Below are 20664 nucleotides of genomic sequence, written 5' to 3'. Positions count from 1 at the left end.
TGACAATTTTGACAATTTTGACAATTTTGACAATTTTGACAATTTTGACAATTTTGACAATTTTGACAATTTTGACAATTTTGACAATTTTGACAATTTTGACAATTTTGACAATTTTGACAATTTTGACAATTTTGACAATTTTGACAATTTTGACAATTTTGACAATTTTGACAATTTTGACAATTTTGACAATTTTGACAATTTTGACAATTTTGACAATTTTGTCAATTTTGACAATTTTGACAATTTTGACAATTTTGACAATTTTGACAATTTTGACAATTTTGACAATTTTGACAATTTTGACAATTTTGACAATTTTGACAATTTTGACAATTTTGACAATTTTGACAATTTTGACAATTTTGACAATTTTGACAATTTTGACAATTTTGACAATTTTGACAATTTTGACAATTTTGACAATTTTGACAATTTTGACAATTTTGACAATTTTGACAATTTTGACAATTTTGACAATTTTGACAATTTTGACAATTTTGACAATTTTGACAATTTTGACAATTTTGACAATTTTGACAATTTTGACAATTTTGACAATTTTGACAATTTTGACAATTTTGACAATTTTGACAATTTTGACAATTTTGACAATTTTGACAATTTTGACAATTTTGACAATTTTGACAATTTTGACAATTTTGACAATTTTGACAATTTTGACAATTTTGACAATTTTGACAATTTTGACAATTTTGACAATTTTGACAATTTTGACAATTGTGACAATTTTGACAAGTTTCCAAAATATTTCACAAAATTACGAAAAGGTTGTAAACTATTGACGATCTACACAAGTTGATCCATGGATTTTGTCCAAACCTCCCTCCAGCTCACAGTCCCTAAGCTATTCCTATTCCATGTTCACGACATGGGCTCCGACATACCTCTCCAACTAAAAAGAAGTGATCTTAGGCCATTTCGAAAGTGGCATTTTCGGGCACTCCAAACAAGACCCATGTCCCCACCGCAAACCCCCTTCCAGATAATGAGATATCCGTCGTGTTTTTGGGGGCCGTAACTTGTCGACGTCACTCGACAGCTCGTAAAAAAATTAGCCCCAAGCTATTCTCTCCGGGACGTGGCGTCGTAAAAGTAATCAATCGTCTGGGGCGTTCCCGCGGTTTTCAGCGGGATGCCCTGAACTGGCGGCGACCTCGGCGACCCCGGCCTAAGATTCCGTTGGCCCTATAGGATGTCGAGGTGGATGACGAGGCCACTTGTCCAGCAGCGTGCGCGGAATCCCAGATTGATTGACGTTGAATGGATGTTCGAGTCGAAATTATTGAAATCAAGATCTCGTATATTCCACGACTCTCCGTGACATAATCTGATAATCGATTGCTTCTGGGAGTCCCGGCCGGCCGAGTTGATCAAGTTTGAGTGACGGACGGGGAACGGGTTCCCAGCTCAAGTGGCCCGAGGGTGCCAAAGTTGATCAGGTGTTACGGTGGTTGTAAGTCCGCTCTAGTCGCTAGTCGACAAGGACTTGGCTACTTGGCGCGGAGGTCGTTGACAGGTTGCTGATTGTTGATGTTGTTGTCTGGGGAATGTTAGGTAGAGTTCTTCGCAGGGAAGGAAGTTGCGCTCAAGTTTGACGAACTAGACTTGCAATTTATGGAGCCTGGAAGGGTTTACCGGTTGACTAGCCCGACTTCCAAAGAGTATTTGGGGCAACTTGATAGAGATGTAAGATGTCTAGTCCATCAAATTAGACAAAATGATTGTAGAGACTGAGTTCACCTTCAGGGTCTACATGAACTACATGAACCAAGAACTTCAACTGTTCATAACTTAATTTCCATGCTATTTCCTTATACAAGACGTACCGAAAAGCAATCGTTCAACCAGTTTCATCACTCATTTCGTGTGAATAATAAAACACCACTTTAAACATTACGCAAAACAAGACACATTCAAATGGCCTGTGTGCTCTACAAAGTATGCGGTATCACCGCGCGGTCACTTCACAACCCAATGATGGCCAATGACCAGCATATACCATCAGTTGGCAAAAGAGGGAGGGTATCGTTTGCGGATGAATGCTTCCCACCAGGGTCAGACAAGTGGCGAGTTTAGCCACGACCGCCATTAAACCAAACCATAATAGAAATCCTAAAAGCCATTCCCAAAGCAATACCTCCATTTCAGGGAGGTGTGAACTTGATGCCGTTTCGATTGAAGCTACCGTCTCGGTGTGAGAACTTTGCTTCAGGTCGTCAGCACACAGCTTCCGAGAAATTCCGACCTGGGAAGCTGCGATCTTCTTTCGTTGGATTGACTGGAGCGAAGTGCGTTTCGAAATTGATTAGCTCAAATTTCGATTCGACTAATTGGAATACAAAATGTGCTTAATCGGATTCGTTCCCTTGCGGGTCTTGTGTGAAAGGGGCAGAAAATTTCTCGGAAAGTGCAGGGGCTATAAAAAAAAGTCTTTCTTGAGTCTCCGCTACGGAGTGAAGACTTAAGTTAAATTTAAGACACACAGCAGGTTTGGAGAATCTCGTGGTTGAGTATCGGAATTCAATTGTAACAAAAGTTGTCAAATAAGTTCAAAAGTTTTTCTTAAATCAAAAATCAAACCTTGTTGATAGTTTTGATTGTTTAGTTTGATCAATTGATTTGAATTATATTGAATTTAAAAATCTTATTTTTTTGCAATTCCATTGTGAAACTACTTACTTTTCCTGTCTTTTTCGAATGACGAACGGCCTACTTCTCTTCACAAAAAAAAATAAATAAAAAATTAAGAAAATGGTATCAAAAAATATACTTTTTGCAATTCCGTCGTGAAACTACTTACTTTTCCTATCATTCTTGAACGACGAAATAGCCTACTTTTCTGTACCAAAAATAACAGAATAGCAACACTTTTCAAAATAAATGCTGAAAAGTAACACCTTTCAACATTTTTTTGATTTAAACGATTTATTGACAAAATTCATGAATATTCGACTTAAAATTTCACTCAATGGGTTTTTTTCGAAATTGCCAAAAATGTTGTATGGTACTCGTTGCAAAACTTGATTTTTTCAGCACTCGTCGTGTTTATCCAACTCGGTGATCTCGTTGGATAAATGTTAGACTCGTGCTGAAAAAATCCTCTTTTTGCAACTTGTTGCATAATAGTAGTTTATGCAACAAGTTGCAAAAAGAGGATTTTTTCAACACGAGTCGTACATTTATCCAACGAGGTTCACCGAGTTGGATAAATACGAAGAGTGCTGAAAAAATCAAGTTTTGCAACGAGTTCCATACAACATTTTTTGCAATTCCGAAAAACACCCATTGAGTGAAATTTTATGTCAAATTTTCATGTATTTTGTCAATAAATCGTTTCAATCAAAAAAATGTTGAAAAGTGTTACTTTTCGAAACAAGTGCTGAAAAGTTTAACTTTTCAGCACCCATTTCAGTGCTGAAAAGTAGAACTTTTCAGCATTTATTTTGAAAAGTGTTGCTATTCGATTCTGTTATTTTTGGTACAGAAAAGTAGGCTATTTCGTCGTTCAAGAATGACAGGAAATGTAAGTAGTTTCACGACAGAATTGCAAAAACTACTATTTCAGCACTGAAATGAGTGCTGAAAACTAGTACACCATATTCTTTTTTTAAGTCACCTTTTTTTAAACGATTCTCGATTTACGCAACTTTTTTTAAGTCATGGCTTAAAATGAGAATGTCCATGACTTAAATTGAGAATATGACTTAAATTAAGAATCTTTGGGATTTCGTAATTTGTCGGAGAATTTTCATCATGTATCAATTGTATTTGGTTTAGTTATGTTATTAAAACATTTTATCATGGTTTTGGAACACCTGGGATGTTCTAGTCCATCCGAAACTTCCGGAAATTTTGTGCAGCAGGCTAACCGAAGAAACAAGTTGAAACTTCAAAATTTTGACAACGGATCCTACCCAGACTGCTTCAGTGAGTGCGGTAGGCTACAGTGCATTATTGTAACGACTTATTGGGATGATCTGGGACATCCAAGGACTCCCTGGAGTTAAGATCTGAGGGTCTACCGCCGTAACAAGCAAGAGGTTGACGGTTTTTGACCTCGGGACATATCCGCATGGCTTCAGTGAGTACGGTAGACTACTTTGCTGATGTGTTGGGATGTCCTGGGTCATCCAAGGACTCCCTGGAGTTAAGATCTGTGGGTCTACCACCGTAACTAGCAAGAGGTCGACGGATTTTGACCCCGGAATATACCCGCATAGCTTCAGTGAGCATTATATACTACTTTACTGATGTTCTAGGATGTTCTAGGTCATCCACGGACTCCCTGATGTTAAGATCTGAGGGTCTACCGCCGTAACAAGCAAGAGGTCGACGGAGTTTGACCCCGAAATATACCCGCATAGCTTCAGTGAGCATTATATACTACTTTACTGATGTTCTAGGATGTTCTAGGTCATCCAAGGACTCCCTGATGTTAAGATCTGAGGGTCTACCGCCGTAACAAGCAAGAGGTTGACGGTTTTTGACCTCGGAACATATCCGCATGGCTTCAGTGAGTACGGTAGACTACTTTGCTGATGTGTTGGGATGTCCTGGGTCATCCAAGGACTCCCTGGAGTTAAGATCTGTGGGTCTACCACCGTAACAAGCCAGAGGTCGACGGAGTTTGACCCCGGAATATACCCGCATAGCTTCAGTGAGTATGGTAGACTACTTTGCTGATGTGTCGGGCTGACTTGAGTCATCCAAGGACTCCCTGGAGTTAAGATCTGAGGGTCTACCGCCAGGGAGTCCTTGGATAACTCAAGATAGCCCAGCAGATCAGCAAAGTAGTCTACAATGCTCACTGAAGCTATGCGGGTATATTCCGGGGTCAAAATCCGTCAACCTCCTGCTTGTTACGGTGGTAGACCCACAGATCTTAACTCCAGGGAGTCCTTGGATGACCCAGGACATCCCAACACATCAGCAAAGTAGTCTACCATACTCACTGAAGCTATGCGGATATGTTCCGGGGTCAAAATCCGTCGACCTCTTGCTTGTTACGGCGGTAGACCCACAGATCTTAACTCCAGGGAGTCCTTGGATAACTCAAGATAGCCCAGCAGATCAGCAAAGTAGTCTACAATGCTCACTGATGCTATGCGGGTATATTCCGGGGTCAAAATCCGTCAACCTCCTGCTTGTTACGGTGGTAGACCCACAGATCTTAACTCCAGGGAGTCCTTGGATGACCCAGGACATCCCAACACATCAGCAAAGTAGTCTACCATACTCACTGAAGCTATGCGGATATGTTCCGGGGTCAAAATCCGTCGACCTCTTGCTTGTTACGGCGGTAGACCCACAGATCTTAACTCCAGGGAGTCCTTGGATGTCCCAGATCATCCCAATAAGTCGTTACAACAATGCACTGTAGCCTACCGCACTCACTGAAGCAGTCTGGGTAGGATCCGTTGTCAAAATTTTGAAGTTTCAACTTGTTTCTTCGGTTAGCCTGCTGCACAAAATTTCCGGAAGTTTCGGATGGACTAGAACATCCCAGGTGTTCCAAAACCATGCTAAAATGTTTTAATAACATAACTAAACCAAATACAATTGATACATGATGAAAATTCTCCGACAAATTACGAAATCCCAAAGATTCTTAATTTAAGTCATATTCTCAATTTAAGTCATGGACATTCTTTTTTTAAACGATTCTCGAATTAAACACCCCCATTTCGTTGTGTAAATTAAGAATATGGTGTACTTTAAAGCACTTGTATCAAAAAGTATTAATTTTATAATAGTGTTTTGAATTAAACGGTGAACCTCGTTGGATAAAAGAACGACTCGTGCTGATTTTTTTTCGTTTTGCAACTTGTTGCATGAACAAGTATTTCAAAATTGGGAAAATAAAGTGTTTTTTTTAACACCTAAACTGCCCATGTTCACATAAAGGTCCCATATGCAAAAACAGCAAGCTGAGAAAAACGCAAGGAAAGTTTGTCCCACACATAAGGCTACGTGTTAAGTTTTCACGAAAAAACAGGATTTCCTCTTGATTTCTAGAACAAAGTACTGGATGTTATAGGCTCTTTTGAAAGAGCACACGGTTTTGAACAAAACTGCATCAATAACTCAAAAGTGATGAAAATGCATATGGGACATTTATGCGATCATGGGCAGTAAACTCCCAAGCTCTAGAAAAAGGGGGAATTTCCACACAAATTCCCCCTTGTTCTCAAGCTTGGAAGTTTAGATGTGATCAATGATCCATATTTTTTTAGGGATTCCACTTAAAAAAAAAACTATAGACATGCATGACAAAAATCGAAAAATATATAAACGAAAAGAACAACGTCATAAAAACAACAAAAATATATAGTTATCGATCAAAAAAATAAATAATCTTTTGTAAAAAATAATCTTGTCACCAACTTGTCGCAATGGCCTCATTATAAATATTTTTCAAAGTTAAATATCTGCCGGAAAAATCGAAACCAAAAAATATGTTTTTCAAAAAACTTTTAAATTTGGTTGGAATAATCAATTGATAATACTTTAAAATGCTTTTAACAGCGTTTATAGTCATATATACAATTTTTGGCATTGTTTTAAAATACGTTAAATTCTTATAAAATTCTAAAATACAGCAAAAACTATTTTTTCCGCTGAAAAAATGTTCAATATTTAAATATTATATAAACTAATGATATCAAAACTACTTTGGTCATTCAAATGTTGAAACCATTTCTTTAAATCTATTTTTTTAAATACAATTCTACCAAAAAGGCAAGAAACGTGGTAGAATAACAATCTAACAAATCACTTAATTTTGGAAGAAGGATAAGGCCGCTGCAAACATTTTTCAAAGTTTATGTCCGTTGACTTTGGTCGAAGTTTTAAAAAATCGGCAAAATTTTACAAAAATTAAAAATATTTTTTAAACTATTCCATCCGGCATTTATTGATTTATTGAATTATCCAACGAAAAAAAATGATTTTAAAATATTTTCTGTAGTATTTTAAAATTGATTTCCGGATGTCTATTTTATTAAAATTTCGAAGGAGGGGAGGAACAAAATAATTTCTGAAAAATATTTGCATCGGCCAAATTGCAATTCTGCAAAAAAAACTTGTTTTAAATAACTTGATTTAGCTAACACAATTTTAATCTATTTTTCATTTTCCTTTCCTTCAAAAAAAAAATCAAATTATTCGCTCTACAGCATTGCCTTGGCGTTCTCGATTGCGAGATTCCTACTCGAAACTAGGTGTCCGAAGGCTTGATTGTTGAGGCAATTGCAAACCTCTTTTTACACCTTAGCTTCCATCCACCCCTGGATTCAAACTGACGACCTTTGGATTGTTAGTCCAACTGCCTACCAGCGACTCCACCGAGGCAGGACCCAGGGAGACGACTCCTACACCTGGACTGAGCTAACGACCTAACCTTTTTAGGTTAGTCCGGGACCAACATTTACTTCCCTTCCGACGGAAGGCGTGATCAGACAATTCTCGTCTCGAAAAATGCCACCGGGACCGTCTGGGATCGAACCCAGGCTGACTGGGTGAGAGGCAACCACGCTTACCCCTACACCACGGTCCCGGCTTTTCCTTATTGTAACTTAATAATTAAAAAAAAATAATAACAAAAATGTTTTAACTCACTAAAAAAAACTTTAATGCTTATCTAAAAAAAAGTTTTCACGTTTCTTCTTTAGAAGCATTAAAAACAATCACAAATACATAAATATGGTTTTCACTTTTTTAAATATTGCCTAAAACCAAGGAAAAAAATTGTTCTTGGTTTTTCATTGCTCCAAAAATGCTTGAAATCTTGCATGAATGCTGAACCTACTATACTCTTCAATGTTCAAAAAAACTGTTCATGCTTGAACAGCGCAAAAACATGTATTGTTATTGATAATAAAAAAAGACCCTAATTATATCATATTATCAAAGAGACGCATATGTTTTGGAAGCTGTTGCAATTATATTTGAATTATTCAGAGAGTTTGTGATCTGTTTTAAGGCCTGTTTATATTTTGTTCTGTGAACATTTTAATTAAAGGATGTGACTAAAATGTGTTTTTAAGACAGAAATAAATTCCAAAAAGAAGAGAATATATTTCTCGTATTTGATTAACCCTCTACAACCCAACCCCACCTCTAGGCGGGCTTTGATTTAAAAAATAGCAAAAATTCAAATTTTCAACCAATTTTAGATCTTTCAAAGGCATTGGAAAGAAGAATTCAAAAAAAAATTAATTATTTAGAGTTGGGAGTTTTACTTGTTTTATATATTATGTGACTTTGCCAATGTTTAAAAAAATGTCATGTCACAAAAACATTAAATAAAATTTGTACCAGCCAAAAAAATAAAAATAATTGAACATCTAGGGCACATATTAAGGGTGGTTCATGTTCAAGGTGTTTCATAAACTAATCTTTTCAGAAATATTTATGAAATTTATGAAGCATGGCAATCCAAAGATTTTCAAAAATATAAATTTTTATCCAGCAATCAACCACCTTTATAATCGAATTAGATATTCGTTAATCAACAATTGAATTTGGACATATTAGTAAAAATTGATCCAAGAATTAATTTTGATCTTTAAAATTAGATTAAAATAAAAAAAACCTTTAATAACATTAAGACTACTGATTCTTGTACTAGATAACCCCTAAGACAATTACACCCTACGGGAAACCCCTGATTCGCCGATGATTTTGACCATGACTGGAAGTGCACTAGTGGGTAGTTGATGTAATCCCAGCTCATCATTCCCAATTGAACAAAACCCACGTCGTACGCTTATTACACACGACTTACGCTAACGAATCTACCACTGCCCCTTGAAATCGGAAGCCCCGACACTAACGGTGCTCTTGCCCCTTCTCGAAAGTTGAAAGTTTTTTTGTTTTGTTTTCGGGGGGGCTTATTTTGTCCAAACCACTCGACGACGGCCAGAGGTGGAACCTCTTAGCTTGCCGATTTTTTTCTTGCTGTTCCTACTGGTTTAAGTTAATTTTCGAAGGGGGTAAGACGCGTTTATTACGCCCCGGACTCCAGTTGAAGTCGGTGATCGTAAAGTCATTAAATCGAAAACAGCAGCGGAGCTCTTTCGACGGGGGTCCACACGGGGTGAGACACCGCCATAATGCGAAAGTGCCTCCGGGGGTGCCACTTGTGCGCGGTCACACGCACAGCAACACTTGTGGCCACGGCACCGGTTCCGAAAAAGCGCGGGAAACTTTTTTTTTTTGTCGGTTACGTTTTACAAGCCGCAGGGACAGATTCGGAGGGGGCTTTACGTAAAACTTGTGACATTAAAATTTTATGTTGATTTTGTTACAATAAAAAAGTTTCCTTTTAAATTATTTCATCAAGTATTTGTAGTCCCACGTTGGCTTCAAATTCCGCACATTTTTTCAACGGTCATCAGACTACAAAAAATGTAGGATGTCATAAATTTCAATCAAACTGCCCTCAGTGACCTATCTCCAAACCGTCAAATCCCTTATCACACGGGAACCACATCCGAATCAATTTGCTTCAAGAAGCACCTCGAGAAAATGACACCCAAATCTACGAAACACGAAAAAATAATCGTTGATTAAGATGTTGTGTTGTCAGCTAGTCGTCGATTCTTCAAAAAAGGAAGCCCATTTCCATAATGGATGGGTTCGATAAAACCTGCCCGAAATGGTTCCAGTTGTGGCCAATTAGTTCACCCTCGGGGCCAGCTAGCGATAACTTTCCAAAAAAGCACAAAACAACTGTTGCGACCCCATATCGTCTGCATCTTTACGATCGCGCCCAGAGTAGGTTTATTCAAATTTTTCCGTTTGAACAAACAAAAAAACGCTTGAAATTCCTATCAACTTTAAGGATCATCGCGCGCGTGCGCTCAAATCATGGACAAAGCTTTGAACGCAAATACCTAGTTGCAAAAAAAACCACGTAGAAAACAGGTTTACCTTGGCTTGCCCACCACCGCCGCCCTCTAATGTGTATTCATTTGTCTATCTCATTAGGCGTTTTGTTTCGGAACGGTTCAAGAAGATGATTATTTTGTTTTTGCATAATTAAATACCTTCTCCTTTCAGTGCGATCACCGTATCGTTGGTGCTTTTGTTTGAAGGGAAAATTCCAGAGAAAATCACAAAGATGTTTTCGAAATCTATTTTCATAAAAAAAATATGTTAAAATTTGGAAGCAATGCCAAAAGTTATGATTGATGAAAAATTGCATAACCTCTCTAGACCGAATGTCATAAATCTTGAAATAAACAAATTTTAAAAATACCGCTCTGTGCACCATTGTGTTCCAAATTGCTAAATTAAGTGAAAAATTGATTTCCGGAAAATTGTGCAATTTTGAAGCTTGCTGGAAGAGTTGTTGAAAATTGAAAGAGACAAATTTTGTCTTCGTTGAAAATAAGGGTGGCTCACGATTAGGGTGTTTTGAAACACCAACAATTCAGGAATACTTTTAGGGATTTTTTTCAACATATTGCTGATCTAATCAGAGCAATTTCGTCGAAGACATCAAAATTTGATTTTGCAATCCAAGCCATCTTCGACAATCACTTTTAGAGCTCTAAAAACCATCATTTTTATTTTAGAAAAATTGTATTTGGAATTTTTGGTCAAAAGTTACAAAAGAACAATTCTCTACGGAATCGGCTGATTTCGTGCATTTTTATTTTTTTATCTGGCTCAAAATTTTTGGAGCCCTTCCTAATGACCAAAGAAGCCATTTTGTGTCATTGGTTCACCCACCCATACAAAGCTCCATACAATTTTGAAAGCTGTCCATTAGGTTGCCCAGAAAAAATTACCCCCTGCTCCACAAGCGGAAAACGGTTTATTGGGTTATTTTAAGCATCTGTGCAAATTTTGAGCGAAATTGGTTGAGATTAACCTGAGCCTAAAGTTGGTGAAAAAAATGTTTTTCATACAAAAATAACTTTTTTAAATCGCTAATAACTTTTCAGGATTAAGTTTTACAGCTTTGGTATGTTCTACAAAGTTGTAGAACATTAAATTTCCAATAGGAATCTCACTTTTGGGAATATTTGGATGTAAGTAGCGCACCTTGTAGACCAAACCGTAAGACAATTAAGTTTTCCATACATTTTTTCGATATTTCCCATACAGTATCATATTTTGGGTTTTCATTTAAAATTATCATTTAAACCCAAAATATGACCAAAAATCGATTTGTTGATAATTTGACTCAATTCTGAAGGCAGATTCAAATTCAGTGGGCAAAATTACATGGAAAAACATATATTTGGAAATTTTTCGAATTTCGTTAGGGTGGTCCCATATGGTTTTCCCTTGAAAATTAGACTTTTTCAATTGAAGATATTTCGAATTTAAAGAAAAACACCCCTGAGATTTTGTAACCTATCGCTTGTACGTAGTACAATCTCTGGTCACAATGCTTCGCATCATCCTGTCAAACTGAACCGTAGGGACAAGTTAGGATATTGTAATCAACCATTACACTTAAACAACATACAAAACATGGTATCCCTATTCCTAAAACGGTTAGCACGACTCACATCTCTTTGAGCAATTTTCGAAATACGCAAGAACAAAGACTTAAAATTAATAAAAGGGACTTCGTCATTTTGAATCGTCCTCATTTGCCGCTACCGACCAGAGTCCGTTACACATACTCTGGTCAAACGAAGAAATTGTGAACGTTTTGTAATTTAAAGTGCTGTGAATATCTGTTATTTGTACCCAGCATTCCTGTAGCCGGCGAAATGGTAAATTTAGTTCTTGTATTTTTGAGTCGTGTCTAATTAGTGTCTTAATTGTTAATTGTAGTGTCAGGGAGTTGGTCCCAACCCGCACCATCCAAACTAACCGTCAAGGACCGCGCTCTACGTCAAAAGTGGTCGTTTGGTTGGTGGTGCAAGGAGGTAACAAAATATGTGGTAAATATCCAAAATCAAAACGTTAAAGCTAGAACAAGTTATTAGAGATGAACTCCTTTCTCAGAACCTCCAAGTTGGCAGAGCGCGCCAACCCGAGAATCTGTTAGAGCGCAATGGCGGAGGCCATCCGGTGAGTTCATTGTTACCACTGTTACACAAAGCACAAGTACTAAAACAAGCCTTAAACACTGTACAGGTTTTTTCTACCAAAGACAAAGACACAAAACCAAAGACACCAAAACCGTTGCTGCGCCAGGCCTGGCCGGAGGAAGATCCTCCGACTTGACTCGACCACCGCGGGATACACTAGAACACACGAACACACACACACATGGTTAGGTTAGTTTTAAATCGACGTAAAATCAATAAATTAGGACAACTTAAAACGCAATAAACATGACTTTTCCCATAACCCAAAGCGACGATCTTTTGTGATTCTTTTTGCCAGGACAGTGCGATTTGCTGAATCGAACCAGGATTGTGAAAGGGTAGGTACAATTCTCCTTCCCCACGTCAAATGTGAGCAGTTGCAGATCTTTACATCTCTCTCTCATCTCCAAGAGTCTCAAGTTCTGGTTTTTATTTATTTTTTAATTATTGAACTAGTGGTGGTAATTGCCCCCTAGTTCGTTATTATTATTATTACAATTTTTTCAGCGTTTGTAGTGCTGGATCTCATCTTTCAAATGCAACCTGGTGCATAAAATTTGGCTTGCGCCTTTTCGAGATATTTAAGTTTTAAATTTGCATCTTTTTTACCTTAAAATGGCTGTAACTTTTGACCCTTAAGTCCAAATTGACATGTCAAATAAGAAAAATGTTCGTTTTTTAGAGTTCTAAAAGTGCCCCGAACTTTACCCTGAATTGCCACGTTCAAAAAACTGATTTTTGAAGGTTTGCTCAGATGCTTTCTTTAAATTTGGTTGTAGAAGGCGTAGATTACGAGATAAAATTTTGGTGTCTTCGACAAAGTTGCATGAATTGGCAAGCCTAACAACTTTCTAGAAGACGAAAAAATTCCCAAAAATATTCCTGAAAAGTTAGATTTTCAAAATAACCCTAATCGTGAACCACCCTAATTTTCAACCAAATCAAAAGTTGCCCCTTTCCATTTGCAACAACTCGTCTCAAGACACCAAAGCTCCAAAACTTCACCATTGTTTAGAAAATCCATTTTCCACTTAATTTTGCGTTCTGGACCACTGTGCAATGGTGGCTGACAGCTATAAAGTCAACTTCGTTTTTTCTTTTTACTTCAGAATTAAATTTAAAATCATTTTTTTTTGAATGTTCACTTTTTTAAATAAATAGTCTCATTAAGTTTAAAATTACCTGTTTTTTTTAAATTTTCAAAATAGTGTCTATTTCTGAAAATATTTTTTTCGAAAAGTTGAGAAATTTTAATAAAATTGCCTAAGAGACATTGACATTGACACTCAATCAAAAAGCCTTTTAATTTCTAGTACCAATATTTCCGAAACTATTTTCAATGTTAAAAATGAAACATTCGTGAAATTTCGAAAACAATATTTTTAAATTTTTGGAATCTAGACTTATACTTCAAAAAGTTTAAATATTCAACATTTCGCATTATCATTTAGATGAAAATTTTCCAACTATGTTTTCATGTCATTTTGCCAAAGAACTTGAATAATCAGCCCTCAGAATTGTACCGAAGTGTAAAAATATCTATTGTGGTCATATTTTAGGTTTCTATGAGTTTATCTTTTCTACCTTAAAATGGCTGGAACTTCAGGCCAACAAGTCCAAATTTAATTTCGGAAATAAAAGTGTTGGGTTTTTTAAAGTTGCTTTGGAAATCACTTTTCTCTCAAACTTAACCCTAAATTGCTACATTCAAGAAACTAATTTATAAATGTTGCTCTTGATGCTTTTGAAAAAAAAAAAATAAAAGTTGCTCTGATCGACTAGCTCAACAAAAAAAAAACAAAAATATGCCTGAAAAAATATTTTTTCCTAAAATATCCTAATCATGCACCACCACGATGATCTGGCAGCACTGTCATAATATATCGAGACTCAAAACTTCACAAACTTTTTAAGTTAGTAAGCTGTAAACTTTTATGAAAATTATTTTCTACTGCATCTTTTAAATGTTTATTTTATAGATTTTTGAACGGTGATTTCACATACCATCATAATAATTGATGATTTGGCAACCTTTAAAATCAAGACGCTAATGGAATTCTCGCAAACTTTTTTCGCAACTTCGTCAAAGAAAAAAAGACTTAAAGTGTTAACAATCTAAATCTGTTCCTCAAGGAGTTGGTTTTGTAGAACTTTCTTGAATCGAGCAGGATGTAGCGTTTTGTCATCTTGGAGTGCGTTGTACATCAAGGTCAAGGAAAATTTAGATTGATGAAAAATGTCGTCTTTTGAGCTGTAACAAAAAAGATTAAAAAATGTAGTGTTGCCAATTTTTTCGTCAAGAATCGATGAAGTGTGAACATTTTTTATTTTTTTTCCAATGAAATCTCATCAATGAATTTTATATTCTAATTATGAAGATAGAGGTTATGTCGAACCCAAAAGCAAACCCTTTATCTTTCTCTAGTTAGGAAGGCATACAGAAAAACACTCTAAAATATAATTTGCATAATCGATCAATGTCGAAATAAACTCCAGACTCGATTATCCGAAACCTCGATTATCCGAAGTTACCGAAGTTTGTATGGGACTTCGGATAATCGAATGATGAATAGTTATATTTCGTATTTTTTTATTTTTTTATTTTTAACGTCGAATTGGAGATCTTCGACTAGAATTTAGGGAAATTTAATTACAAAATGCATTTTTTTTAATTTCATTACCATCGTTTTACCCGCCATCTTGGATTCTAACATTCTAAATCAGTTTAGCGTAGTTTCGTGGCTTAAGCTCGACAATCCAAAAACAGTCAGTGAAAAGTAAAATTTGTAATTCGATTTTCCAAAGTGAAATTTATCCAAGGTCTTCGAATAATCGAGTCTGGACTGTATGTTGCAAAAGCTCGTTCGTGGCCTGGAGTATGATCTAGAAAATAAATCACAATTCTAAATAAATTGTGTTGGCAAATGTCGTATAGATTTTCACCAGAAATGATACCTTTTAGGAATATTTTCCGAAAAAAAAATCTTTATGAAATAATCTGATTGCTAAAATAAATGTAAAGTCGAAACCAAGCTTCCCTGCACCGTGCGGTACACGCGGTTCACTTGTACCACGGTTTTGCTTTGCGCCTGCTTTGTTCGGTTTACACCCGTACCCGACTCTCTCGAGCCGAGGGTATTTTGGTTCAACGTACCAGCGCACCACGACAATCTCGGCTCTTCGCCTCGGTTGTGTGTCTGGCACTCACCCGAGGCATGAAACCAGCCAATGAACCAAGGTGCTTCACTCGGTACGAGCCGAGGTACGTGCCGTGGTACGCGCTGGCGGTACAAACCGGGTTCAATACCACGGCGCGTACCACGGCACGCTGGGTTCATGCCTCGAGTGAGTGCCAGACACACAACCGAGGCGACGAGCCGAGATTGTCGTGGTGCGTTGGTACGATAAACCAAAATACCAACACACAATGGGACAGGCTCGTACCGAAGCTAGAAAACCAAACCCGCGGTGTGCGTTGGCACTGGCGCATGGGAAGCTTGGTCGAAACCAAAGGTAATCCTATTTAGTTAGCTTTTAGGTTGACAAGAAAACGGTTTATGAAAAAAAGAGAAACTTTCACTGATGTTTTAATTTTGACATTGAAAACCGGTCCAACAATTATTACCGTAATTGTCACCTTTTTTCCTGCATTTATTTCATCAACCGGTAAAACATTAATGAAATCCAGTTAGATTTTTTTGTTGTTTTCAAAATACCAATATTTAAATATTTTGAAAAATTTTGAGTACGAACAGCTGCCTAAGTTGTATGGACGAACTACTAATAAAAAATTGCCTTTAAGAAAAAAAAAAATGAAAAAATAATATTTTTTAGAAAATTGCTAATCTGTAAAAAAAATATTCAGGCCTTTTAACATTTATTTTTTTAAAGTAAAAAAACAGACCACTGTAAACATCTATATTTTTGCCTCTTAAAATAATTTATAAACAATTTGCACAATAAATAAATTTGAAAAACCTTCAATTTATAAATGTTCGAACAACAAGATTTCTTCCGAATCTTCGCCTGGAATTCCTCAAACTTTAACGTTTTAACAGACACATCTTCATCGTGTACGCCTCCTTCAATCTCCATAATGTAATGATCATCCATGACGACTACACTCGGAGAGATCACCAACCGCATAGTAACATTAAACGTAACGATTTATTCAATGTTGAACACAAACGACGACCCCCTCCGGAAAGATCTCCGCTCCAAGAAGTCGTCCAAGTCCAAGTCGTGCGAACAAATTGCTGCCGCAGAGAGAGAGACACAGTCAGACACACTCCGAGAGTCTAGTTTTAATTTTATATCACCGCGCTCTTGGGGTGGTTGGGTTAATTAAAATAATCGTCTGGCACTTGCAGCACGGGGGGATCAACGCGTGTGACTCAAGAAAACGAAGAAGATAACAAGGTGCGCGAACTAATGCTACATTGTTTGTTACTACGATCGCGGCGGCATCTGGCGGTGACTAGTGGAAAATAGCTGAAAGTGACGAAAACTGCGCTGTCGCGAGGTGTGAAGACACGATGAGTTCGAACGAGGTGGTGGCCAAGTCGGCGACCACGTCGTCCACCGGGAATCCACTGCAGGTCGGGAAGCAGTGGTGGAAGGTCTGCTTTTTGTACGGGAACCAAGAGAAGTACTACCGGCAGATCTACGCGAAAGCCGCGTCGGACAGGTTGGCAAACGCTGCCAATCAGAGTGGTGGCCAAGCAACGACGACGACTTCTTCCGGGAAGTCCGCGATCATCTTCCCGACGAAGCAGCATCGACCGATCTTGACCAATAGGGTCAACAATCCGGACCAACCGGTGACGCCGAAGAAGCGGGTCACCGTGCTGGACGACACCTTCCTGCTGGGACCCCCACCAGGTTCGAATCCCAACTACGAGGACGAGCAACGGTCCGACAGCGGTATCAACGTGGACGCCTCGAACCCTCCGGATGACCTTCCACCACTACCTCAGCACCGACCCGGAATGCGTCGGAACTTCCACCTGAGCAGTGAGGAACTTCGGCTGTTGAACTCGGAACGACCCGCGCCCGACAGTCCCGTTCGTGGGAGCCCCCAAATTGCACCCAATTCTTCAACGTCGCCATCGGCTTCACCGCAGGTTCCCTACCAACAACAACAACAGCTACCTGAAGTTCAGAACAACGGCGCGCCCAACGCTGGCCATACGTGAGTAAATATTTGCAATTATCTCAAGGTGGACAACCCGCTGTCGTTGAAGTCTTTATTCAGATTTTTTTATGTTGTTTTCTGTCTCACCCTGAAAAAAAATGTAAATAATGAGCAAATCAAGAAATGAACGCACTCGGCTCAATCAGACTGCCCAAATAGCTCGTCCAGTTATTTTTAATTAAAGTTCTCTCCGAAGAGTTTGGAGTTGTCGCTCGCGCGCATGGAAATGAGGTCGCACTGAACGTTTTTCTTCGTCACACGAAATTTTAAGTTTTTTTCGGGGGGACTGCGAAGAAGCGGTCATTAACATACAAAAATATTAGCAAAACCCGCCCGAACATGAACCGAGCCCGGAGTCGATTCCCAGCGTGGTTCAGCCATCCGAAAAAAATAACTGGGAAATGTATGCAGACGAGCATTACTCGGAAAGAGTTGTAATTTGAATTGCTACCCTGAATTGTTCGCAGGGATGGAAAGATTGGTTCTTAAATAACCTTGGATTTCTTTCGAATAATGATAAATCATGTTAACAGTTTAAGATATTACATATAATCAGAAAATGATCTTTATTTTTCCTTACTACACTTATTTAAAATTGCTACCTTCTAATGAAGTTTTAAGTGATAACGGATTTTGTGTCATATTTTTTGAAAAATATGGTATTTTTTATTCAATTTCGTTACAATAAGTCTAAAATAATAATATTATATTAAATATTGCATTTTTTTTAAACGCTTGATGTCAAAGAAATGCTTTCTATTTATTTTTCATGATGATAACATTTTCACGACACTAATTGTATAAATCATCTAAATTTTTGTAATATATTTTTTTTATGTTAGTTTTAAATAAAACTGATGCTGAAAAAATAATTCAAAATTTGACTAAGATTTACATCCAAGACCTTGTAAATATAAAAACAAAAACATTTTCAATATTTATATTATCGATTATAACGATGTTATTTAAATATATTTTCATTGTACAGAGTTTTTTATAACGTTTTTTTGAGGTTTAAAATTTAATTCAACATCACCCATCGGAACCAAATAAAAAACTTGATAGAATTGTTTGCCATATTGAACACCTCTGGCAAAAATTATCACAGATTTTGTATCAGAATTAATCTGACAATGTTTAAAATTACCTCTAAAAATGTGTAAATTTACATATCTTTATGTGTAATTTTACATAAACTATAAAACTGAGGTCAAATATCACGAAAGTGAGATAATATTCAATCATAAAATTTATTAATCTTTGAAAATTAAACACGGGTCGTGCATTTTTGTTCCCTGATCACGAATCCAATGTCCCTTTTTTTCAAAAAAATATGATGGTGAGGTTGTACGACTCCTGCCATTTTGATGGATTTTCAATTAGACACATTTTTCTAGCTCTTAACGGTGTTAAGATAGATTTAACATTCTCAAAATATCGAAAAAAAAATCTTCTATAAAAAAATATAATATTAGTCTTTTAGTACTTTTAGAGTCTGCATAACCCAAAGAGGTGATTTTTCATTCAGATATTTTTTTTCATATAAAAATTACACATTTATTGTAACTTTGCAGGTTTTTTTTTGTAGGCCATTTTCACGACAAAGTTTATCCACAGAGTGATGATTCTGGCAATTTTTGAACAGTTTTTCGAGGTTTTTCACGTCTAACACGAACCACAACTCGTTTTTCAGAAACTTTTATTTTTCGGCAAGTTCTGCAAATTTTGCATAAAAATGGTTTAGGTGTAAATTTAATGTAATTTTACAGATATTCAGACTGGTACAAATTGTATTTAATGTTTTTGTCTCTCGGCTCTACACAGTTTTTTTTTTGTATGGAAGGTTGAATATCATCTCTTTTATGATGTCTAGAGTTTTTTTCTCGAAAAGGTACTATAAACATATGAAACAAACTAGCTTATAGGACCTTTTAAAAAAACTCTAGATATAATTTTACCTCATTTTAGACTAAAAAAGTGACATTACACCAGAAAATGGAAAATACATACTTTCAGAGGTAAAATTACATATTTTTCTGACATAAATGATGCACCCTTTCCCAAATGTAATATTACCTTTTTTTTTTTTTTTTACTATGTGGTCGAGGTCTAGAGAAGGCGGAAAAAAACTAAATTTATAAAATTTGGAAACAGAAAATATCAAAAAGTAACACAGAAAAAAAAATTAATATGGAAGAAGTAAAGTTTGAAGGTATTACCTCAATTCAGACTGAAATAGTTGCAGAATAGTGGAAAATTTACACATTTTTGGAGGTTAAAAGATGTAATTTTACCATGACTTTTTTTACTATGTATGCCACTATCAAAAATGTGAAAAATATCTATGGACTCATGAGAACAACTTTGTTTGCTAAACAAAATTCAAAGCATATTGTTACAATAAAATTGCATAAATAAGCGTGTTACTATGTTTTCTTAATAGTTTACAGTCGTTTTTACATTTTTTCAATATCAATTTGAATTTTAGTCAATGATTATTATTTTTTCTACGTCCTAATGTGTTAAAAGAACCACCCTGTCTTTGTTTATAATGTAAAATTCCACCTACTTTCGGCAGACTTGTGCAAAAAGTGTAATTTTACATCAGTAACTTGTGAAATTTCCATTTTTTTCATCAGAATTTTTTTTTCTGCTCAACAGGCAATTTCAAATTGTATTTACATTTTTTGTCCCTCAGCCCTAGTTGAGGTCGCTGTTCGATTGAAAAAAAAATAATTTCAAACATAATTTTCAAAAATTATCAGAAAAAATATCTAAAAACGTATTATAAATCATAAAAGGTTTTTTACTGTAAAAATTATAAATTTCAATGAATTCCCTTTAAAAAAAAATAATATTTTTTTAATCCTACGTTTTATTTATTTAAATATACATAATCGTTTGATTATAAATATAAATAATAAACGTTATACAATGTATAATTTGTTTCCTTGCTGATTTTTTTTTTGCAATAACCAGTTTTTCCGCCTTCTGACTTTTTGGGATTTTTTTTAAGGTGGATGAAATGAACTTCAAATAAAATTTGCATTCGACTTCATTTACCTGAAAAAATTACATCAGAAAAATGTAAATTTACACATTCAAATTTTCAACTCGTCGTATTTCAAACTTTTTTTATTGTGAAGGCTAGGTGAATAATATTCCAACAAAAGCTATTGAACCGGCTTGAAAAAAAACCTCAAAATTTGAATAAGTTTCCGACGTCACATCGCCGTTGTCGTTCTATCTTGTCGCGAGTACATTTTGGATCAAACTGAGATAAGAACGTCATTTTGTGCAGATTTCAATACCTCACCTTTTGAACTTCACATGTCAACACAGTAAAAAAAATCATGGTTACAAAAAAATGTGTAATTTTACCTCTGA

At 36.3% G+C, this 20664-nt stretch overlaps 1 protein-coding gene across 5 annotated transcripts in view; it reads left to right on the top strand.

Moving 5' to 3' along the window:
• The window catches only part of LOC120419489 (protein prickle-like), a 153965-nt gene that overhangs the window by 104989 nt on the left and 28312 nt on the right, over positions 1-20664 (top strand). For 3 of the 5 annotated variants that reach the window (XM_052711166.1, XM_052711165.1, XM_039582177.2), the window contains exon 2: positions 16454-17274. The exons of the other annotated variants lie outside the window; for them this stretch is intronic. In XM_052711166.1, coding sequence (XP_052567126.1) covers positions 16619-17274 — 656 coding nt within the window. In that variant the 5' untranslated portion in view covers positions 16454-16618. The remainder of the gene's footprint in view (positions 1-16453; positions 17275-20664) is intronic. 5 annotated transcript variants of the gene reach the window in all.

This window comes from Culex pipiens, chromosome 3, assembly GCF_016801865.2.
Source record: "Culex pipiens pallens isolate TS chromosome 3, TS_CPP_V2, whole genome shotgun sequence".
In the NCBI taxonomy this organism is placed as follows: Eukaryota; Metazoa; Arthropoda; class Insecta; order Diptera; family Culicidae; genus Culex; species Culex pipiens.
The sequence above is the reverse complement of the archived record's forward strand: the minus strand, read 5'-3'. Positions and strand labels throughout refer to the sequence as shown.